The 24144-nt window shown below is 46.4% G+C and overlaps 1 protein-coding gene across 3 annotated transcripts; it reads left to right on the top strand.

Moving 5' to 3' along the window:
* The first annotated feature begins 621 nt into the window (after positions 1–621).
* stat6 (signal transducer and activator of transcription 6, interleukin-4 induced) lies at positions 622–23464 on the top strand. Of its 3 annotated transcripts, none has more exons than XM_018760537.2 (22): positions 622–723; positions 2394–2489; positions 8177–8319; positions 8684–8828; positions 9980–10063; positions 12405–12573; positions 15012–15124; positions 15787–15935; positions 16155–16265; positions 16437–16613; positions 16704–16791; positions 17235–17357; positions 18866–18958; positions 19135–19338; positions 20087–20181; positions 20407–20540; positions 20650–20799; positions 21420–21480; positions 22000–22119; positions 22209–22271; positions 22534–22626; positions 22714–23464. In XM_018760537.2, the coding sequence occupies exons 3-22, from the start codon at positions 8186–8188 to the stop codon at positions 22787–22789; spliced, it is 2382 nt and encodes a 793-aa protein (XP_018616053.1). In that variant the 5' UTR covers positions 622–723; positions 2394–2489; positions 8177–8185; the 3' UTR covers positions 22790–23464. The 3 variants fall into 3 exon arrangements, with proteins under 3 accessions (XP_018616053.1, XP_018616051.1, XP_018616052.1); XM_018760535.2 differs by lacking the exon at positions 622–723 and adding an exon at positions 1524–1551 and having other exon boundaries at positions 2394–2484; XM_018760536.2 differs by lacking the exon at positions 622–723 and having other exon boundaries at positions 2107–2489.
* The last annotated feature ends 680 nt before the right edge of the window (positions 23465–24144 follow it).

Below are 24144 nucleotides of genomic sequence, written 5' to 3'. Positions count from 1 at the left end.
TTTTTTGGAACTATATGCAACACGGAGATATTGACCAATCTTATTTTTATACCCAACTCCGGAAAACAGTATTTCAATGCATTTCAGCGAACTTTATATTTCCCTACTTTACTTATGCTTTTTGATACGCATCTGTTTTTTTTTTAAGAATCTATCAAACGTATTTGTTTTCTTTCATTTCTAAATCATATAGAGTGCACGAAAGTAAGCAACCGTAGCTATTTACAAACTACGAAAACAACGAGTCTAAGATGGAATTATTTTTAGGGGCTGCCACTAAATCGTGTACTGTATTGATAAACAAGTACAGTGAATGTGTAATAACCGACAGAGCGGTTAGGGATTTCACTGTAGGTAAGAATAAACTTCTACTAAAGCCTCGACGCCTGCAGCCATGGCATGTTGACGAAGATGAACGTGAACGTAAAACCCCCAAATACTGAGCGCGTTCCGTTCGCAGGTGATGTACCCGTCGCCTTAGTTACCGCGGAAACCGGACTTTCGAATCGCTTTACTGGAAATGACACCATAAGGATCCGAAATTACGTTGTTATTTTCCCGCCCACAGATAACGCTAAAATGGGTCATTTTAGCGTATGAACTTAGTCAGTGGTGCCGAGGCGCGGCGCTCCGGCTCCTCGTGCCTTTCCGCGCGCGCTCAACGAACCGGGCCCGTTCTCGGCAAAGCTGAAACGGCGTGAAATGGCTGTCTCGAAAGTGAAAGTGAGCGCGCGGCGAACATTATATTTCAATTACAGCGCGAGCCTCGTCTTTCCACTGTATTCATCGTAGCAGCGGTGCGGTAATAGGGAAGTACTAGCGCTGCAGCGTGAATCCCGCTCAACAAGTCGAGCGTTACAGTATGTTATTGGAGATCATCTTCAGCGCACCTTTAAACTGCGCCGAGTTTTAACTCTGACACGTAATCCGAAAACCGGGATGTTTCGTAATTCGGGCCGCTGTGCTCGTTTTCGTGCGCGTGCTGTTTGCGGTCGCGGGGGGGGGGGGGAGCCGAAGGGTCGAACCCGGACGCCGAGGCCAAACCGAGCGCTTCTTATCAAGCGCTCGGAGCTTCAAGCGGCGTTACTCCTTCTTGTACCGCTTCTCCGACGCACGGAAAAGCATCCGACTGAGTTGAGAGGAAGTGAGCGAACACACGAGTCTCTGTGTTTTCCTCCTTACATGGTTTACTGTCAGAAGTGGGGGGTGGGGGTGTCCAGGTGCCGCGCACGGTGCCAAAGTAGCTTCTTCTTCTTCTTCTGAAGGTTCGGGGCCACTCGGTACCGCTGAGCACAACAATGTGGACTGTTTCCTCACGGCGAATTTTTTTTCCCCCCAAAACTCAAGCCGTACCTCAACATTACAATAGATCGGATTTAAAAAGAGATGAACTTTTGAGAAAGTGTCAGACATTAAAAGTGCATTCATTTATGTTACGCATCATTTGAGAGCTCGTTTTATTCCGCTGGAATATCTTGCCAGCCGCCTTTACATATTTTTTTTTTCAAAGCTTTGCGAATAGTCTCGCGAGGCGTAAAATATGCATGTACGGTGAGTAATAAGATGGGCAAAGGCTGTTGTTGTGGGCCTACGAGAAACGCGCTGCTTTTGAACAGCAGCTGTATCTCACACTGCGGTTACAGTACGAGGGAGGAGTAGCGAGTACTGTGGTGCACGTACTGTAGTACTGTAGTACGTGCCTGGAAGTAGCCTACGTGTTAGAGGCTCTGAGGGCACTGCTGCGTCCCACGCAGTGGAGCGTGAAACGTTCACGAGCATTTCAGGATCCAGCGAGTGCGACACCAGTGGGGTTCAAAGTACAAAAAAAGAAAAAAAAAATCCCCTTTTGTTTTAACTGGGAAAAGTCTTTTCTAAAGAATTACCACAAGGAAATTTGAAGGATGATGTGCTCGCCAGGGTGTTGCTGGAGAAAGAAATGCCACTCGCGCGACCCTCGCAGCGGAGACCAGCAACACCGTTGCAGACACACAGCACAGGTCCTCGCGCGCGCCTCCCGCGCGCTGCCGCCACGCGTTGCTCAAACGCCACACAAGTGCCGTACAGGAAATGTGTGTTTTTCTGTTCCTCGCAGTGAGGCGGAGGGAGGGGGGGAGGGTTGGTTGGTTGGTTGTCTCACTCGCGAAGATTACCTAACTACCCGAACTGCCCGATGAGAAACGGCCGACTCGTTTCAGGAACTTCATAGTTGTTCATTCGCTTTTTCGGATCGCTTCTTTTTTTACGCGTCTGTTTTCTCTCATAGCGCTGGATTAGAGAAAACTCGGCGCTATTATGACAGCTGCCAGTGTGCGTGGCGCACTTTTGCGGGACGGCGCCGAGAGCGCGGCTCTGTGTTGATATATATATAATAAATATATGTCCTGTTAACGCAGCGAGCGAAGGTCCGAGGCGAAATGCGGGAGGTGCCCCGCGGAGCGACTCAGATGTGAACGCGGATCATCGGATCATCGACAGTTTCCCGAGGTAAGGTAAGGACGGCTACTTCGCGAGGCGAGCGCGCGAGCCGTGTCCGTGGGCGATTTCGGTCCAGATGGCAAGCAGGCAGGCAGCCAGGCAGCCAGGCCCGTGAGCGTGACCGGGGCGGTGGGGTCGTTGGGAAGCACGGACGGGAAAGCACTCGCACGGTCAACCTTCCCCACGTCCATCCGCCCACGCACTGACTCAGATCGCACTGACTGACCTCCACTGCCCTGGGCTTCGATTTCGTCGAAATTAGATTTCGTACAAAATAAGGCTCGCATCTGTCACCGCCACAGAAGCTACTTTCTGTTTGTGCCAAAGACACGATACATCTTTTCAAAGAAACATGATGCCGGGAGCAACATCTGAATACATACAAACATAAATACGTACTTATACATATGTGCGTGCGCGCGCAGTAATCGAGCGTTTCAAGCGTTTCCTTTCCGTCCTTCTGCTCGTTTACGGTTTAGTGGCCAAACGCGCAACTCAAATGTAGTTGAGACAAAGCCCAGAAGTGCCGGGCCATAATTAAAAGTTTCCGACACGTTCGCTGAGAGATCGTTTCTCTGATTTTTGAAGCGTAACAAAAGACCGTTTGAAAATATCACTGACTGCAGTTACATGATATTTGAAGTATCGGGCGGGCCGCCAGTTTCTCTAGAAACTGAGTGGACTTTTGTAGCACGTGTTGTGGTCCACCGTAGGCCGCACCTGGTACTCTTCAGCTCTTATACGTGAAACTGGTACAGAAATACGGCTCAAACCGTCGAAATGTTTATGTTTATACGACTGAGATGGGTGCCTGGGCACAGTTCAGTCCGTACCTGGCAAAGCTCCATATCAGGTTTTTTCAAATGCCAGGAATGAGTCACGTGTCTGTGAGACTCCTTAATACTGGAACAGGTGGAATAATAAAATGTCCGGTTTTTTTTTAATTTTAGATTTTAATAAGAAACATAAGAACTTAACAGAGATCACACGTAGAGATAAATTACATAGAGGGATATCATCACTTGTCCCAGAGCCGAAGGGAAAATAGGAAGAGCTGAAAAACAGTAAATAGCACCTAGTCTGAGCAAGGAGAATAAATGCTGCTTCACATTCTTTAGGATTTGAAGCATCAATAAGATGAAGCTTTGGCCTGAATGCTCTTTCACAGTGTCTCTCTTAAGATGCACAGATTTGAAAAGGCCCCACACTAGGCTTCAGACATGTTTAATCAGTGTAATAAATTTAATGTGTCTGAAGAAACTTCAAGTGAAAGTTTTTGATTTAGTCAGCTGGCACACACAACCAATAATATCTTTCCTTCGTAAGTATGCGTTCTAACTCAATTACTTTTAATAGTTTGTGTCTTTAAAATCAGGTAATGTACTGCTAGTGAACACAACATGGAAAATGTATAAAGTTTTCTATCCTCCTGGAGTTATAAGAATATCCATCATAGAATATGATGAATTAGCTTTGAAGGAGTGTCCAGTACCTTGGTGTTCTCATGATGTCCCTGGATTGAAGGTAGACATGGTCAAATTGTCCAAACCGTTGAAGTCCACTCCAGCACATGTGCCAGTATTTTTGTCCATAATAATGTCAGTATCATTGTCGATACTCGTGATAATACTATTGTTAATACTCCTGTCAGTGTCATTCTCTATACTCATGTCAGTGTCATTGTCTTTACTCACATCAGTGTCATTCTCTATACTCATGTCACTGTCATGGTGTTTACTCATGTCAATATCATAGTCAACTATCATTGCACCTCATGTGTCAGCAGGTCCTCTGAGCAGTGTGTACACAGGAGCTAGTCTGCATGTCTTCCTGCGAACGCCCACATTTAGACGCTTTGTGTTTCTGAGCTGTACTAAACTCACACACAAATACTTATGCCACACACTTCTGGACTATGTCTTTCTTCTCTCTTTAGCCATTTGAACTCTTTTAGCTTTGAAAACATGTATGATTATTACCCCAGTGTAATTCACTGTCACTTTCACTGAAACTCTAGTCATTACTTGCAAGAGTTGTTCCTGAAGACTGTCCCTTAGTTGGTTTTCCTTTGTCTGCATGTGTGTTATATACTAACTTGATCATTTTTGTTCCATATGTTTCAGTATTGTATTCTAGTAAATGAGCTCATAGTGTTTTTTTGACAACCATCGTGCTGCTGTGATATCAGTTGTTTGGATTGTACCAAGTCCAGAAGGTTTCACTTTCTGAAAAATAACCAGTACCATTGTTAGCAGTGACGGTAACACACACACACACACACACACACACTGGCTGAAGCCACTTGTCCCGAATCGGGTTGCGGCAAGCCAGAGCCCAACCCGGCAACACAGGGCGCAAGGCTGAAGAGGGAGGGGACACACCCAGGACGGGACGCCAGTCCATCACAAGGCACCCCAAGCAGGACTCGAACCCCAAACCCACCAGAGAGCAGGCACATGCCACCACACCCCCCGGTGACAGGGAGTCAAACCTGATTTGGACTAACCCTAACCTTTGGATGAACCTAATAGAGGTGTTTTTTTAGATTGTGGTTTTCTTAATTTGGTGCTTGTCAGGTAGTTGGCTTTGGCTGTCAAATGTTCAGAATAAAAAGGCATGACTTGGCAATGGGCTCATATGTACTAATTTGTTATTCCATATTGAGAAATAATTCCCAGTCTTGTTTACGTTACTATGAAAAACTGAAATTATAGAACACAATCCTAGTATTATAAGCCTAAAATATGGTATGCAAATTTTCATCAGTCATTCTGATTTGAGCATTACCATCCTGAAATGACAGCAAAATGCATGTCATAACATTTAATCTTTTCATGGGTATGAAATTGTCTGAGTGAATGATTTCCATTTTGAGCAAGTGATTAGTTTTCACGAAAATATAATGCATAATAGCTGCAGAAAAGGGAATCGGTATGGGAAATTTAGGGTATTTTTTAACATTTTCAATTTTTTAATATTTAATTGGCCTTGTACAGCTTAATATCATTTTTGTGTAAAAGCTTAAAAGTTTCGTGACGTTAATCTCTGAAGTCGTGTTCTTCACAATATCTGTCAGTGGACGAAAGAGAAGTTGCCTGGGGTAGATCCCTGGTCGAAATTACTGATCAGGTTTCAACGGTGCGGTAGTATATGTGATCGTATCGTCACACAGTTTCATTTAGTGGCACTTATACACTGCAGAGTTTTTTGTCCTTGAGGTTGATATCTTCATATAACTGTGTATACATACTGTATATAAGTGTATATCCAAAACTGTACAAGCTGAGTCCTAATGCACCTTACATATTACGAAATTCTATATATATATAAACTTATACCGACAGAGTAATTCCATATACACACACACACACACACACACACACACTTGCTGAAGCTGCTTGTCCCAAGTGGGGTCGCAGCGAGCCGGAGCCTAACCCGGCAACACAGGGCGTAAGGCCAGAGGGTGAGGGGACACACCCAGGACGGGACGCCAGTCCATCACAAGGCACCCCAAGCAGGACTTGAACCCCAGACCCACTGTAAGGCAGAACCCGATCAAACCCGCTGCACCACTGCACCCCCACCATATATATGTATAGATATATAAGCTGAATATAAGTTGAGTATATAAGATGAGTATAAGCTGAAATACATATATACATATTTCAGCTTATACTTAGAGAGTATGCACACAGTATGTTAGCTTCAGACTATTGTTGCGTTCACACCAGAAGACATGTCCTTTTGTGTTACCGGGCATTGGCATGTTGTAAGACCTGGGAGGAGGTAGGCGCCTGCCGGCTATCTGTTCCTTTTTGAAAGTCTTGCATCAGGAAGTGTGCTCAACTCCTGTGCGTGCGTGTGTGTGCGCGTGCGGCAAGATGCAACACGCCTCTCAGATTGTGGGTTTGGAAGCTGCTGGAAGTCAGTTCCAGCAAGAGCGCTGAGCTTCGAGGGAGAAGCCTCAGCGGAATGTCCCGGCGTCCTTCGCGTACGCAGAATTCGCCGTAGGGCACCGTCGCCCGTCTCTCGAATGGCTTGTTTGCATAATCAAAGTGAAACAGGAAGCCCAACTGTGCTCAGAACAGGAAGTGTTGCGTTGTTGATCCTGATAGAGCTCTTTGGAGCAGTCTGTGAGGCACCTCAACCCCTTTAACTTTCCACTTGTTGAAGATACCGCTGATGCTAGACTGTTTTTTTAAAAGATGCTCTAATTCCTGTGTTATTCTCCTACCGTCTGCCTTCGTCTAAATCGGTGTGCAGCTTTATAGGAAAATGAACACATTTTCGCTCTCAGTTTTTCTATAATCGTTATTTGTTTACTTCGGTTGCGGTCAGCGTACTTGCACTGGATCTCCGCTCAGTTTCTATATATTATGTCATCCCAAACAGTACGCAAATACTATGCAGTGGAGAAATACCAGCCCCTTAAATGGGGTTGTCCTGGATATCATGTTATGTGTCTCAATATGTGGGGGAAAGATAAAGGATAGATGTAAACCCTTTGACAACCCCCTTCACCGCCCCCTCTGAAAACAAACCGCTTTTCGACCAATCACAAGGCGCCATACCGACGAGCCCTCCCCCATGTGGGAGGGGCTTCCTCAGGGCGTCGCAATGGCCGCTTTTTCTCACGACTCGCGTCGAGTCTCGTGTCGTTCCCTGACAACCTTTGCCCAGATATACAGCCAGGGGATGGAATCCCTCTATCTGTCATAATCCGATTCCATGTAAGGAATGTGGCTAAAACAGGCTGTGCGGCCAAGAAAAAAAAAAGCAACCGATTTGCTTTTCTTCACTGTGGCTTTCAGTAGCGCTTGGGACGAAAACTTTTCGGAAAAGTGGGTTTTTGACATCGCAGCAGTGCTCCGTCGGAATAATAATAGGCTTGACCTTCGGAGTTGCAACGTTACGAGGAAGTGACCGCCTTAGGTTTGGGTTGCAGATGAAACCGTCCTCGTCGGCTCTCATTTTCTAGAACTTTCCATCCTCAGATGTGCACTACACGTTGACTCCTTTGCTTGGACACACTGCATACTGCTGCACATTGTGGGGAAGTGCTCCCATTTTTTCGACGGTGCGACAGGAGGCAAATCCTATAAATTCTTGCAAGCTGGCAAAGCCGCGTTCATCTGCTGATGACAGTCAGGGTCAGCTCCCTGGTACAATCACAGTTACTTTTGAATTTAAATTTGCTGAGGCCATCCCGATGTCAAAAACCATGTCTTTTCACTTCACCTGTAGGGTGGGACCTGTGTGTACGCCTTCTCGGTGCAAAAAAAGGCAATACCTACGTAGCTTGTGTGATGACGTGTCGGGCCTTTGAAGGTTGGCTTATGTAATGTTCTACACTTCTCTGAACCACTCGTCCCACACGGGGTTGCGAGGAACCGGAGCCCACCCGGTAACACAGGGCGTAAGGCCGGAGGGGGAGGGGACACACCCAGGATGGGACGCCAGTCCGTCGCAAGACACCCCAAGCGGGACTCGAACCCCAGACCCACTGGAGAGCAGGACCCGGTCCAACCCGCTGCGCCACCACACCCCCCATGTTCTACATTAATCAGTATTAAAATATGCAACCATTTTATCATTAAAGTGTAAAATATTGTGTAAGGCAGCTGCAGTCACAGTGGCCACAGTGCAGAAATGAACTTGTTGCTGAACTTACTCCTTGTCTCCTTCCGGGTGTCTCTGCCAGCTCTCCTGCATGATGGCGCAGTGGAAGCAGGTCCAAATGCAGGTTCAGTTCTTGTCCACAAAGACCCTGAACGAGCTGTACCCCCAGACCTTCCCTATGGATGTTCGCTGCTACCTGGCCAACTGGATCGAGGAGCAGTCCTGGTAGGAGCCCGATGAAAAGCACTCCAGTCACCCTCCGGGCTCTGGGCTCTCGCAGTCAATGCTGCCGTGTTTGAGAAATTTTAAGAGCATGAAAAATTAATATTAAGTATTAATATGGCTGATATTTTGCATAATTTGCTGACGCGACCTAGACCGGGACATCGTCGTCGTTCACGTGCGTGCTTCTTGTGTATGAATGCTTCACATAAAGAGCTCCATGTGTACATCTTTATGATGTTAGCATATCTTGTTTTGTTACTTTAACTTTTCGAGCTAGACCACCCAGGTGTTGGCTAGGCAGCCTACTTGCCCAGATTGTCTCCCTCCCTGACCTCCGCGGTCCTCTGTGTCTCTGATCGTCCAGGGAGGACATCGTCATGGACAGCCCCGAGCAGGAGGCTCGTGCCGTGGGCCTGCTGGAGCAGATCACCTCCTTGCTGCAGGACCTGGCCCAGCGCAACCCCAATGTGGTGGAGAAGCTACGGCTGCAGCAGTTCAGCAGGAACATGGTAGGGCTGCGCTCGCGATCCTGTGCTCCGTACCCCACGTGGAGCAGTGCAAGGCACTGCATTCCTGCACCGTGCATGAGTAAACACTGCAGGATGAATTACTCTTTTAAAATGTTGTTGATAATTGCTGAAAATCGGTGAAGTCCGGTGTTTTGGTCGTGATTTAAAAAAGTGATAAGAGTAACTTATCACAAAAGCGGAAAAGTCTTTGGCGTTCTGGAATTTTCCAACCCGGTTTTGATGAGAGAAACTCAGCTGTAGTGCTGCCAGCTCACAGCGCCAGGCTTGTGCGAGAGAACGCGAGTTCGATCTCTGCTCAGTCTGCGTGGAGTTTAAATGTCTTCACTCTGTCTGTGTGGGTTTTGTCTTAGGCGCTCTGGTTTCCTCCCACAGTCCAAAGAGACACAGTTCAGGTGAACTGGCGACTCGAAATTTCCTTTAGCGTGTGTGAGTGGTTGCCCTGCGCTGGAGTGGTCTCCCATTCAGGGTGAACCCCCTCTCCTTCGGCCTAGCACCCAGTGCTTTCTGGATAGGCTCCCGCTCAACGCGACCCCGCTCAGGAAAACCAGTTATTGAAATTAGATGGATAGAATAATCTACAGATAACTTTATAAACAAGTCACGTTTCCTTTTTTTTAAAGATCTGTTCCATTCATTATTTTTTGGCCCATTATTTTTATATGTTTATTTATTAGCAGATTTCTTTATTTATATTTATTGCTTTTTATTACGCCCTCGTTTGTTGCTTTGCTGCACTGTTAATTTTTATGAACGCTTGACAAGAAAATGAGTTTAATGATTTCTGACACCGTTAACCATCACGGTCATAAGGAAAAAAACCACACACCTTGTGGCGCCCGAGAAAGGGAACTGCTCGATGCTCTTAACACGTTTCACAAGCCAAAAGGCATGTTCGGTTTTGCGTGCATATTTTTTGCACTGTGAAGTTTGCTTCTTCACCAAGGGAGGTGCGCGAATAATACTGCGAAGTGCAACTTGTCGCACGCAAAAGGATCTTGTGAGAAGGGGTTTCACTGCAGCTGGGAGCAAATAAGGGAACACGGCAACTTCTGCTTTTCGGTAAGGACGTGTGAGAGCGCACTTCCCCGTGAGCGAATCGAGCTGACCGACCGAGTGCGTTTGTCTTTCAGAGTGTGTTCCGCTCGCAGCCCCTGCAGCTGGTGAAGACAGTGCAGGACATCCTGAGGAAGGAGAGGGTCCTGCTCAGTCAGACGGTAATTCGGCCTCCTCCCTTGACAGTTCATCACTCCTCCCGGCACCTCTTTCGCAAAGGTCATCGACACAGTCAGACTTTCGTACGGACCGCTGCGCGTCCTAAATGTGCGCGGTGCGAAGGAGAAAGGGCGCATACGTCCCTGTTGCTTTTTTTATGGGTCAGCTATTGTGTGCAATTCAACCTCTGAGTTTCACTTTCTGAATACTGTTAAAACTGCGACTTATTTGCATCACTCCTTTTTATCTTTTGCCTCCGTGTCAGACTTTATACTTCAGAGTTTATAATTATTCCACAATGTGACACTTCTCGCTAGGGATGTTATTCACACTGCTTGCAGAGTGCAAGTAATAATACAACACACTTTTTTTTCTTTTTCTCTTAATCTTATTCATATCTCACTCTCTAACATATATATATATAAAATACATATATAATGGGTATATAAAATGTGTATGTAATGTATAAATGGTTATATGTATTAATAAACACACACACACACACACTTTCTGAACCGCTTGTCCCATACGGGGTCGCGGGGAACCGGAGCCTACCCGGCAACACAGGGCGTAAGGCTGGAGGGGGAGGGGACACACCCAGGACGGGACGCCAGTCCATTGCAAGGCACCCCAAGCAGGACTCAAACCGCAGACCCACTGAAGAGAAGAAACCGGGCCAACCCACTGTGCCACCGCACCCCCTATTAATAAATATATATATATATATATATATATATAAAAGGGGGTGCGGTGGCGCAGTGGGTTGGACCACAGTCCTGCTTTCTGGTAGGTCTGGGGTTCAAGTCCCGCTTGGGGTGCCTTGCGGCAGACTGGCGTCCCGTCCTGGGTGTGTCCCCTCCCCCTCCAGCCTTACGCCCTGTGTTGCCGGGTAGGCTCCGGTTCCCCGCGACCCCGTATGGGACAAGCAGTTCTGAAAGTGTGTTTATATATATATATATATAGTTATATATATCCATTTACATTTATTCATTTAGCAGATATGTTTCTCCAAAGCAACGTACATGTCAGAGTAAAATACAAGTGCATTACATCAGCATATATGCAACACAGATATGCATGTGTACATATGTGTTTGTGTATAAAACACTCAATAAATGCTCTGGTTTCTTCACATCATTCAGAGATATGCTCTTCAGGTGAACCGGGGAATCTAAGCTGCCCGTAGTGTGTTTGTCAGTGTGTTACACTGGTCTACTGTATAAATGGGTTAATGATTGCAGGGAGCTAAGTGCAGTGTAACTAACACTGTAATACACCTTAGATAGCATCTGGCATCGGTTCAGAAGCAACAGTTCTGACTCCGATGTGGTGGCATGATCTCCCCCTCTCACTCAGAACTGCTGAATCTCTCCCTTCATTTAAGAAGGGTCTTAAAACTCACCTCTTCTGGACTCACGTCTCCCATGATCCCTTAAGTACACGTTAATGCTCATGCTCTATAACTCTGAGATCATAACTGATAACGCATACATTTTCACGCAGCTACTCATGCAATGTAAATATTTGTATAAAAAAAAAAGTCTGCGATTAGGAATTGTGGATTATTTGGATAAACTTTCATGCAGCTACTTGTGTGACGTCCAGCAGTTCATACGGTGGAAAGTAACAAACTTAACTGCGCTTTAGAGTCACACGTCCGCATCTAAGTCACGTTGGAGAATAAGGTGTGTGGGCTAATAACACTACACAGAGTTCCCTGGAAGTCACTTTGGAGAGAAGAGTCCGCTAAATAAATACACTTAAATGTAAGTTTCTCCTTCCGTCGATTTAACGCACACGTTGTATTTTCCCTGAGATGTACGTCGCTTTGGAGAAAAGCATGTGCTAAATGAACACGTGTAAATGTATGAAGGTCATCATTGCATGTCGCTTTGGGGAAAAGCGGCTGACTAATGAAAAAAATGGAAATGTCAATGTTTCGAAGCCTTTCACATGTAGCGCTCACAGACGTCCTGCTGACAAACTCGTTTTTGTTTGTTGACTGGGGTTGGACTGGGACACCGTCTTCAAACCAGCTGATTATTACAGGACCAGCTGAATAAACTATTTCAGTTTCATGGCAAAGTGTCGGAACAACTGAGGATGACCGTGTTCAGGCGATCGTTGGAGGCAGTTTAAGCGGCCCTTGCAGTTTTACCCTCATACGGTCTACAGTCACGCGACTCCTGCTTGGACCGCAGACTTTGGCAAAAGACTTTAAACTCAGCCCGTGGTTGTCTCTCTAGTTATATAGCATTTCTTAAATGGAGTGATGTACTTCTCACAGGGTGTGGAAACGGCGCAAATTCCCGCAGAAGCTGTAACGCTCGCTTGCTCTTTCAGGTATCCCCCGTATCCCACTTCTCCCCGTCCCCTGCGCAGCCCTCAGAGAGTAACAGGGATGTGGACGTGCTGGTCCTCAAGGTCCTGGAAATTCAGAGCTGCCGACAGAAGATCCACCAGCTGCAGGAGGAGCTCAACTGGGAGAGGCAGAACTTCGAGTCCCTGCAGGGTGAGTGGCATGATCCTCTGCACCTCTGGGGGGGTAATGAACCGTTCGTTCGTTCGTTCGTGAACCGGTCGTTTTAAGACCGGTTAAGAGACGCTTCGTCCTGCATGTGTCTTATGAAGTACATTGATTGAAGTCACATTTTGTAGTGCAGGCACTGATTTTCTGTAGTTGGAGAATGTTGCGGTTGTGGCACCGCATATAAATAGCAAAAACTGCTTAACGAAGCACTTAAAAAAAAATCTTTTGGATAAGAAGAAGAGCGTTCTAGGCGTTTTTTCACTTCGAAATGAACCCGTTGTGTAATTGTTTTCTTTTATTTTATTTTATTTCGTAATGAAAGCAAGGAAATCGATGTGTAAGCACTTGCATTCCTAAATAGAAAGGACTGAAGAAACGCTGCACTTTTCGAAAAACAGCCCTCGATTGGGAAGAAATGTGATGAAATTTCATTGAAAATTCTGCTTAAAGCATCAGTGTTTCCCCTGCAAATTTTCTGGTAGGCTGGCAGTAAGCGGCGCAGTTGTTGAGTGGGGGCAGGTGCGAGGATGTGATTCACCCGCGACACGTGTTATTTTTCCTTTTTTAAAAATTACATTACCGCTGTTTTTAGCAGACTTGACTATGTGGCAATTTTTGGAAAACCCAGTTATCAATGGCACGGCAGCAATCGTCCCAGTACGGTGGTGCCAGAGTCTTTAATGTGCAGTAGGGGAAACCCTGAAGCGCTGCTTTTACACCGGTAACAGAATCGTTCATGTGTACGTATGATAAGGTCAGGCCGAACACCTGAAATCAACAAGGCATCTGCAAATTAATATCACTGACTTTAAAAACCTGGGCAAATCGCAGTACTTAGTGCTGTTTTTTGGTGTATGCTTTTAATTCCACCCGCAGGATTCGCCCACCTTTAGATACATAAGAACGTCTGTTGACCTAGAAGGAGGGAATTGTATGAGGCTACAGCAGCACACAAATAGCAGGGCACTGACGGGATGCTGGAATAATAACATTGGAAAAAGTAAATATCATTAGCACATCATATTTATACAGGTAGGGGAAGAGCGCAAATAGTAAATAAAAGGTAGAAGACACGGCTCGGATATTTGGACGGTAAGAGGTCGGAACCACCGACAGCGAGAGGGAAAAGCGCTGAGCTGCTATAGGAGGCAGCCGCAAACACAAAGATATAAAACCCACAAATGTAGCTGGTGAAACAGAAGCGTTAAATACATTTTCACTGTGGTAATATCAAGGTAGAGGGTACGAGCTCCGGTGCAATTGCATGTATATATATACTGTATGTATGTATGTATGTATATATATATATATACAGCATATACAGTATTGAGCAAAAGTTTTAGGCACTTGGAGAAAAAGCTGTAAAGTGGGAATGCTTCCCAAAAATAATGCTCTTTTTTTAATAAACTTCCTACAAAGCTTAGTAACCACACATCGTCAACAACCGCTTGTCCCGAGCGGGGTCCTGCTCCCTGGCGGGTCTGGGGATCGAGTCCCGCTTGGCGTGCCTTGCGATGGACTGGCGTTCCGTCCTGGGTGCGTCCCCTCCCCCCCTCCAGCCTTGCACCCTGTGTTGCCGGGTTGGGCTCCGGTTCACCGCGACCCCGCTCGGGACAAGCGGTCTCAAACTAGGTGCGTGCGTGCTTTCTTTCTTATGCATACAAAACCCTTATTGTAATACTGCAACTTTTTGCAAACGGAATGCTTGGAAATCTAAAATACGCTCTTTCCCATTGACACTAATGCAGAAGACATTAAATAAGTCTAAAAAAAAAATTTTTGTGAAACACCTAAGTGTCTAAGACTTTGCACAGTACTGTATATATATATATACACATACACATATGTATATATACATGTGTGTGTGTGTCAGTGCTTCTACGTCGCTGGTCTAAACTAGTTAGTTACTCCTTGAGCGCCAGAGTGATCTGTGTAGGGGTCAAAAGCTGCTAAATTCCGAAAAGCTGTGTTGAGAGCGGTGTCAGTGGAACAAGACTACCTGGTAATTTCACGGTAAATCTGATGTGAAAGTGCCTTTTTTTGCGTTTTGCAAAAGCAGCACCACGGTTATGGTCACAGCTGCCTTGAAAACACTGCGCTTAAAAATGCACATTATGCACTTTCTTGCGAAAAAATGTTCTCTTGGATCTATATGCACGTAAAATTGATAGTAACACCTAGTAGTCCCATTGCAGGGTGTGAGCTCTCGGTCCTTTCGCGCCTTTCTCATCTAACTGCCTGTCAACAGAGGGAAGTGTCTTCAAGGTATATAAAACATGGTTAATTATTAAGGTAAAAAAACAACTGAAAGGAAAAACGTTTTTTTTTTTTTTTGGAGGGACCATTATGGTTCTAACCTCAGGTGCAGAAACCGTTGGTGACGGAATCTTGTTTCGTTTGTCTTGGCGTTTCCTCCGCAGTCCAGCTACAGTCTCACCCGAGTAATGGTTTGGACCCAAATCTCTCCGAGCAAGTTGTCAAGTTGCAGAGCCACATTCAGCAGCTGGAATTCAATGGCAAAGCCATCGCCAAGGTAACCACAAAGTGCGCAACTGCGCACACGCACACCACTGGCTGTGTTCTTATTTGCACAAAAATGCTTTTATTTACGAATAGTGTGTGAGGAGGTCTGGGCTGTGTGTCAGCGAAACATTTAAGGATCTGCTCGCCACTGAGAACGTGTGTTTAGACTTCCGAGAATAGCAGGGGCAGATGCTGCTCATGTTATATTGGTGTTTTATTTTACGACGGTGGCTCAGAGACCAGTTTTGCGGTTGGCCTGTGTCCTGTGTGTGTCTTTCTCTAGTATATATTACTATTAAATAGTCATATAACACAGAAAAATACATACCTGCCTTTATTCACTCAACAGGGGCTTTTCTCCAAGGCACCTTGTCGTTTTAACTGTTCACTCATTCATGTAGCTGGGCCATTTTGCTAGAGCAAATCAGGGTGAGGGGGAGGTAGCAGGAGGTGGGATTTGAACATGTAACCTTTGTGTCTAAAGGCAGCAGCTCTGACCCCTATGCTACCGGTTGCCTCTACTTGTAAATGTCTGTATAGAGGCAGCTGGTAGCATAGTGGTCAGCGCATAGACGTATATACACACACCTCGATATATATGTATAGGTACGTATATATGTGTTCGCGTGTGTGCCGGCGCGGAGGTGTCGCAACTTGGTTCTTGTCCCTCAGACGCGCGTACAGCTCCTGCAGGATGCCGTGTGCTGTCTGGAGCAGTGTCAGTCGCGCCTCGTCCAAAGAATACAGGCCTGGAGGAGGGAGCAGCACCTGGCCACCATCGGGGCCCCGTTTGACGACAACCTGGGGCCCCTGCAGACCTGGTGAGGGCTTCTGCTCTCCGCATCGCTGTTTGCTTTCCGCACCTTACATATTCGGTGACCGAAAGATCTGGAAAGGTCTCGCGCAGAGGTTCTTCCAGGTGACATTTTCACCGCTTTGCACCTTAAGAATAACACTGAAATCGTCGGGCCGATGTGCGCAGTTTACGCTCTTCGTGTTGGTATAATACACTCGCTCTCCTAAACGGTTCTGACTTGTAGGTGCGAACAGTTGTTCGGGGTGAATCTGAAGCTCAAGCAAGAAGTCCTCATTGAGCCCATTGCTGAGCTGCAGGAGAAGCTGGGCTTGCTGCTCCAGACCCTGGTCCAGAGGTACGTGACAGGGACCGCACGACTCACTAATGCGGCAACGGTCAGCGCTTCGTTCGAGGCCAGAACGGCGCCTTCGCGTTTAAAGCTGCCCTCCTGCGTTTATTGGTTCGCCTCTTAGAGAATGGGACGAGGCCTGCAGGTTTTGTGTGCGTTTGTGCGTTTTCGCTGCAGCTCCCTCACGGTTGATAAGCAGCCGCCACAGGTCATCAAAACCCAGTCCAAGTTCTCCACCACGGTGCGCTACCTACTGGGAGAGAAGGTGGCCCCGGGGAAGCCGGTGTTGCTCAAAGCCCAAATCGTCACGGAGGCGCAGGCCAGAAACCTCGGCCAGCTGGGGACCATCCCTTCGTAAGCGGCGCGCGCGCACATGCGAAATCCCGCTCGGTGTACCACGAGGCTGCCTTTCCTGAAATCGCTGTCTTGTTGCGCCTTTCTCAGGGAGAATGTCGGGGAGCTCATCAACAACACAGCCATCCTGGAGCACAACGCTTCCACCAAGAGCACATGCGCCACCTTCAGGAACATGGTACAACAGATGCGGCAGAAGAACGACACACCCACCCACCTTCAGCTTCGCGGGGCTTCCCCGGGATTCTCTGGGATCCTCCCAACTCTTATAGATTCTTCTGTTAACGCAGAACAAGCACCTTATCGCAGGAGGACACCTGTGTAGGAAGAGGTTTATCATCTGAAACTCGGCAGTGGATTTGATGACTCTTTCGAAAATCGATCGAGTGATGAGAAGAATTAGTCATTAGTGGCGAGAGTCTCTAGGTTCTCCTTTCACTTTTTAGTAATGCGTCCCTCTACTTTGTACAACACACTTGTACTGGGGGTAGTGTGTGTGTGTGTGTGTGTGTGTGTGTGTGTGTGTGTGTGTGTGTGTGTGTGTGTGTGTGTGCCGAAGGGTGCTCTGAAGTGTCTGGAAGGAGTGCGGGCATCCATTGCTTTCCCTCTTCTCTTCCACAGTCTATAAAGAAGATCAAGAGGGCCGACAGAAAAGGCTCCGAGTCGGTGACAGAGGAGAAGTTTGCCCTTCTCTTCTCTACAGAAATCAACATCACAGGGTGTGACACTCCATTCCGCATTCAGGTCTCTGTCCCTTTCTGTAATAAAACCTCTGTCGCTTCGTTGCTCTCTCTTTCCGTCATGTGGGAGTTGCTCCCTCGCTGTCTCTCTGGTGTTCCGGCGTACTCATCGTCAGTTCGTCATCATAAAGTACACTGTTAATGATTCTGTTATATTTATTCAAGTATTTATTCGCTAATTTATTTGTACTTTCCTCCCTATTACATTAGTGGTTATTACCTTAATATATAATAGCGTTTGTAAATATGTGTAATGTTGATGGTGTGACGTGCCTTATTGGTATCCTTGTCGGTCTTTCCTCTGAATAGAGTACAATATAAGAATAAATTTAATAAAGTACGCTTCTCACTATCTCTTTCTCTCTCCAAGTATTATTTTCAGTAAAATATACAGGCTTCAGTCTCAGTTTGTTTTTACAGTAACAGCTGTGTGTGCCCTCTTCTTCTTTCCTTGAGCTCTTTCCCGGGGTGTTCAGTCTAAAGCCAGCAAGAACATTTTGTAAAATAATTAATATATATACATATACACACACACTGTCCAAACCACTTGTCCCATACAAGGTCGCGGGGAACCAGAGCCTAACCCGGCAGCACAGGGCGTAAGGCTGGCAGGGGAAGGGACACACCCGGGACAGGACGCCCGTCTGTTGTAAGGCACCCCAAGCGGGATTTAAACCCCAGACCCACCAGAGAGGAGGACCCGGTCCAACCCACTGTGCCACCACGCCCCCCTAATATATAATAATTAAATGTAAAACAAAGGGGGGCGTGGTGGCGCAGCGGATTTGGCCAGGGACTGCTCTCCGGTGGGTCTGGGGTTTGAGTCCTGCTTGGGGTGCCTTGTGATGGACTGGCGTCCTGTCCTGGGTGTGTCCCCTCCCCCTCCAGCCTTGCGCCCTGCATTGCCGGGTTAGACTCCGGCTTGCCGTGACCCCCCCTTTGGGACAAGTGGCTTCAGACAATGTGTGCGCATAATATAAAGGGTTGGACACCCCTGGATCCCTGTCCTGTTCTCCCGCTTTACTGTGAGTTTCCTCTACAGTCTAATGATGTGTTTTATAAGAACTAGTGTGCGTGTGTTTGCGCTTTTCATTTAATGGATGGTGTCCCACCCAGGGTGTGGAAATGAAAAAGTTCACTTAACTGAAATTCTCCTTTAATCCAACAATAGTTGATACAATTTCTAGCGTTGGGCGAAAAGGTCAGAGAAATCTTGTGAAGGACCTAAAGTACATAGACAGCATACTGACCCTGTTATTGAACATTGTATTGTAACATGAGGGGGTGTGGTGGCGCAGTGGGTTGGACCACAGTCCTGCTCTCCAGTGGGTCTGCGGTTCGAGTCCCGCTGGGGGTGCCTTGCGACGGACTGGCGTCCCGTTCTGGGTGTGTCCCCTCCCCCTCCGGCCTTATGCCCTGTGTTGCTGGGTAGGCTCCGGTTCCCCGTGACCTTGTATGGGACAAGCGGTTCTGAAACTGTGTGTGTATTGTAACATTTGTTTCCTGTTGCAGATGATATCTCTTCCTGTTGTTGTGATTGTGCATGGGAGTCAAGACAACAATGCCTTGGCCACAATCATATGGGACTGCGCCTTCTCCGAACCCGTGAGTCTAACAGTTCTTTCCTCTCTGCAGTATTGTGAAACACTCCTGCTCATGCTGCCCTGACAAAGTCAGATTCCTCAGATTTGCTTCGTTCGGGTTACGGGGATATCGCTTAGCAGCAAAGGAACGTTATGGTTCAGTATGTGCAACACGTGTCGCTTTTTTGCTCGTGGCAGGATCGAGTGCCGTTTGTGGTTCCAGAGCGTGTGCCTTGGAAACAGATGTGCATGACCCTGGACAGCAAGTTCACGTCAGAAGTGCAGACGCAGCGGCACCTCGACCGGTTCAATCAGCACTTCCTGGCTCAGAAGATTTTCGACAAGCCTGATATCTCAGGAGACTACAGTAACATGCTAGTGTCCTGGGCCCAGTTTAACAAGGTAAACTGCAAAAGTTGCCACAGTGAAAGCAGGGCTCAGCAACACAGTGTCCAGCACGATCCAGGAGTGGAACAATTACGGAATCAAATACGTTTCGATGACTGTAGTCAAAGGACGGTTCCCTTCATTAAATTCTGCATGAGCAGTGACATCCTCTGAAAACAATAACAACTTAGGCAGCATTACATTTATCTGATGCTTTTCTCCAAAGCCATTTATCTGATGCTTTTCTCCAAAGCAACTTACCATGTCAAGGGACTTACAATTATTTACCCATTTATAGAGCTGGGTAACTTTGCTAGAGCACTTTAGGGTAAGTACCTTGTTCAAGGACACTAGAGGTGGAGATGGGATTTAAACCTGTGACCTCTAGGTCCAAGGACAGCAGCTGTAACCACTACGCTACCAGTGTGAGATCTACCAGCTGAAAAACAAGTTACTAAAACCAAACTAACGTCCAATTCAAGTGTAAAATAAGTGATTTAACACAGTTTTGACATTGCACGTCCCTATTGTTTCTTTTTGAAGGGCCGCAGCATCTGCATGATTTCACATCGTCCAAATTCCGTTAAATTATTACTTCTGGGAATTGTGTGAGCGCTCAGGGAAAGTGAAAACCTCAAGGGCCAAGAGATCTGACCCCAAGTGTATCGGTGACAATGATCTGCAGCATACAGGAGAAATGAAGTGTTACTTGATCGGACTACTCGCCGGTTATGCATCTCTTTGTCTCCGTTGTACAATTCAGGAGGTGTTACCAGGACGACCCTTCACCTTCTGGCAGTGGTTCGATGGGGTTATGGAGCTAACCAAGAAACACCTCAAGAGCTACTGGAGCGATGGGTGACTGCCTGTTCCTCTGTTTTAGCCACATTTTGGCCTCGCGATTTGTTTGTTTCTTGTACCTCGAGACGTCATCCTACTCTTGTTAACTAGCTTTTCTTTCATTTGCGAGTTTATGGAAAACCGTAGAAGAGACCTTGCAGAGCCGATGAGTTTGAGCACTGCTGCGCTTTACCAGGAGGACAAGGCAGAACCTGTGAGGGGGTTTTTTTTTTTCTGTTCCAGGTTGATATTTGGATTTATTGGCAAGCAGCATCTACACCTGATCCTGCAAGACCGTCCCAATGGCACCTTCCTCCTGCGGTTCAGTGATTCTGAGATAGGGGGCATCACCATTGCATATGTTGCCCCATCTGAGAGTGAGAGACCATTCAAACCACACCTTTCAGCTGCACGTTATGGCAGGAGAGAAATATTGTTCTTTTTCCCTCTAGAATGATTTACAGCTCATTCGTTCCTCTCCTCTAGATGGTGGCAGGAAAATCCAAAACATCCAGCCCTTCACCAAACGGGACCTAGAGATCCGTTGCCTTGGCGACCGCATCCGAGACATCGAGCTCATCACGCACGTGTATCCGGATTTTCCGAAAAATGATGCGTTTAAGAAGTATTACACGGGTATGTCCAAACAAATCTCTGCAAACATTGTCTGCGCTCGGAAATTTGAGGTGCAGAGTTGACGAAAAATGGTATTTCCAAGAATTTGATTGTCGTTTTCTGACGTATAACTTAGGTAAAGATCATGTATGTTTCCACTGGAAGGTAAACAGTGGATCAGTTCAAAATGACAGAATCACGGACAAGACACGGGGTAATGAGCGATTAACCTGACTAACCCTCCGAGGATATGGGGGCAGCGTTGCTGGTGTAAGCGCTGACTCAGGACATGTCGAAAAAGCAACTTAGAGAGCAGTGGTATGAGATGACTAATGGTTTTACAATTTGGTCTCCGATCAAGGGCATACGTGGCGAGCTTAAAAAGTGATGCTGTGTTAAAATGCTTTGAATTTGGCAGCGAAAACCAAAAGTATGAGCAATTCATAAATCCAAACACAGCAAAAACGAATGACGGGTAATTGAAATTAGGAAAAACTACGCATAGGGAAATGTAATACCTTTAAATTATTAAATGTCGGACGTTGCAATGCTCCTGTAAACTATTTAATTTAAAACTTCAACCGTGAAGCCGATAAAGTAGCATCTCCTCACACAGATCTCAATGTCCTCTGTTTACCCAGATGATTCACAGCCCCTTAACCACGGGTACATTGGAGTTACCATGCAGACCAAAGTGGCAGGGTGAGTGTGACAAACTCTGTATGATCCATTTATTTACATAAATATGTAGATATGGGTTCGATCCCCGCTTAGTCCGTGTGGATTTTGCATGTTCTCCCCATGTCTGCGTGGGTTTCCTCTGGGTGCTCTGGTTTCCTCTCACAGTCCAAAGACATGCTGTTCAGGTTCATCCATAGTGTGTAGTGTGTGAGTGACAGAGAGAGTGTTTTCCACTGATGTATTGGTGAGTGACTCAGTGTAAGTAGTGTATCTAGCAGCGTAAGTCACCATGGTGAATAAGGTGTGTGGGCTCATAACACTACATAGAGTTCATTGGAGGTCGCTTTGGAGAAAAGCATCTGCTAAGTAAATAAATGTAAATGTAATGTAAATATGACAAGGTATTTTAAAGATAGTAGAAGAATGATAATAATCTGACAGATGAATGCAAAAAAACTCTTGGAAAAGGTAGCTGAAGCCCTGTGGTGTTTTGGTGGGGTTTCCTGGGTATGTCGATGACATTGACCATCTTTGTTTCAGAGACACACACCCTACATCCCCGTCTGTACCCTCCATGACGCCGCGCAGTGAGACTCCTCAGGACCCCAGCCTTCTGCCCAGTCACACTTCCTATCCCCCAGGACCTGTCTTTTCAAACATGTGAGTCTCACACACACACACACACACACACACTTTGCTTGCTCTTTGTCTCTTTTTCAGACACAAAACTAAGCTCTTATCTTTCATAGGGATCCAATGAGAAATGGAAGTGTACCAGTGACCGTACCTGTCATATCGCCATTCTTCTCCCCGTAAGTGTTCCACCAATCTGAGACGGTAAAATAATCAGAAGTACACTGTCCTAATATTTCGCTGTCTTCGAATGGGAGTATTTTAAAATTTAGTTAACGCTGAGTGGTTCTGATCTCCCGCATTCATGGAGGACATAAGCGTTGTACTGGAGAGCGTAAGTAGCGCAGTGCATCGCCGGGATGAACGTGTGATAGAGCTCTAGAATCGCAGCGCGCCGGTTGTCGTGCACACCACTGATGGTGTTCGTGTCTCCGCCTCCAGCCAACAGTTCCAGCCCTCCTTCAACACGGACTCGAGGGTCCCGCCCGGGCCGTTCCACCTTGACCCTGTCTCTATTGGCCTCTTTCCAGATCTGTGAGTCCCGTCGCTCATTCATTTCCATGGGCGCATCCTGGTGGTGTCATCATTTGCCGGTTTACACGTGATTTTATCATCTTCCAGATCGGAGCCTCCTCAGCAAAGTAGCATGGAGTTCGAAGATATTCTGGACTCTGAGATGTACCGAATGTCGTCGTGAAGACGCAGAAAGCCGAACAGTGAAAACTAGCCATTTCCAGAATCGAAGAAGAACACTTGGGGAAGCAGGGCACCAGCTGGTCAGAGGATCTTGAAAGGGACCAGAGATGTTGCTTATAAGGGAACGCTACAGTTATTGATTTTTGTTCTTCCTTTTTTCATTGCATATGTTTTATTTAGGCACACCATTGCCATTACGTGTGAAAAGATGTCTTCTTATAGCTTGTATATGGTGGGAATCAGACTGAGGAAGTATTTTGTTCTGTTTTGGAACAAGGATCGTTGACAGCTCCCAGCATGACACACTAAGGGCGCCTGAAATTCATAAGGATATATTTACGTTCATCACGCAGCCTGAGTAAAACTGTGTGTGGACCACAAAGATGAAGATTGCCTTGGTCCAGACGGAGAAAACGAAAGACACGGCGCATTCTTCTTTTTTAAAATAAAGACAGTTTCTGAATACGTTTTGGATTTTCAGCAGCCGACATCGTCGTTTTACATCGTTTTTCCTCATGTGCAGCGATTTGTTCGTAGTTGATGAAGTAGTACAAAAATGTATTCTGCTGTTCTCTGGCTGCCAGGATTTATCTTGTGTAGAATATGTGCTGCATATAAACCAAACTCTTTTCCAGGTTTACAGTCGCCTCTGAAAATAAAATTCCTCAAATCTTTACTTTTCTGGTCAGCAAGACTTTCGTGCACTCTGCCGCCACAAAGGCTCCGTGGCGCGCGGTGACCGCGCGATGCTGCCGACATAATGCCTGAAATAATTTCATGTGGTCAGCAGAATGAAATTAAAACGCCACAAAAGTTGCATTCCATTGTTGAAATTGAAACGCGCAGGTGAGCTCACTTCTCGCCTTTTTCTTAATGCCACTTGTAACTGCTTGTTCGGCAGTGGAGCCTTTGGGACAAACGGCGCACCATCAAGAGACCCGTGTGTAGAGGTTCACGAAAAAAAGATTTATTCAGTCTTGATTTTATGTGAACCTGGGATATTTGTGCTTATAATTTAAAAAGGGGCAGCTGGGGGTGTAGCGTTAGTGCTCCTTTAGACCCACAGGTTCGAATCCCACAGCCAGCTGTAGTACCCTTGAGCAAGGTACTTACCCCAAATTGCTTCAGTGAAATTACCCTGCTGTATAAATGGGGAAGTAACTGTGAGTTGCTTAACATTGCAAGTCACTTTGGAGAAAAGCATCAGCTAAATAAATTCAGGGAAACAGCCCTTTCTGGAATTTGCGATCTGGTAAACTGTATTTGTTGTAGCAGTTGCAGTGTATAAACATTGACGACACCGTAATAACCATTAGTGTTGGTGCTGTCGTGGGAAAACGGGAACCCGAAGGGCTC

The sequence above is a fragment of the Scleropages formosus genome, chromosome 19, assembly GCF_900964775.1.
Source record: "Scleropages formosus chromosome 19, fSclFor1.1, whole genome shotgun sequence".
Lineage (NCBI taxonomy): Eukaryota > Metazoa > Chordata > Actinopteri > Osteoglossiformes > Osteoglossidae > Scleropages > Scleropages formosus.
Note: the sequence above shows the minus strand (reverse complement) of the source record. Positions and strands in the feature narration are given on the sequence as shown.

Coding starts and splice junctions, on each gene's coding strand:
- stat6 (XM_018760535.2), top strand. Junction 19,339..20,086: donor CCTGGGCCCAGTTTAACAAG/GTAAACTGCAAA, acceptor TGTACAATTCAG/GAGGTGTTACCAGGACGACC. Junction 20,541..20,649: donor ATATGTTGCCCCATCTGAGA/GTGAGAGACCAT, acceptor CCTCTCCTCTAG/ATGGTGGCAGGAAAATCCAA.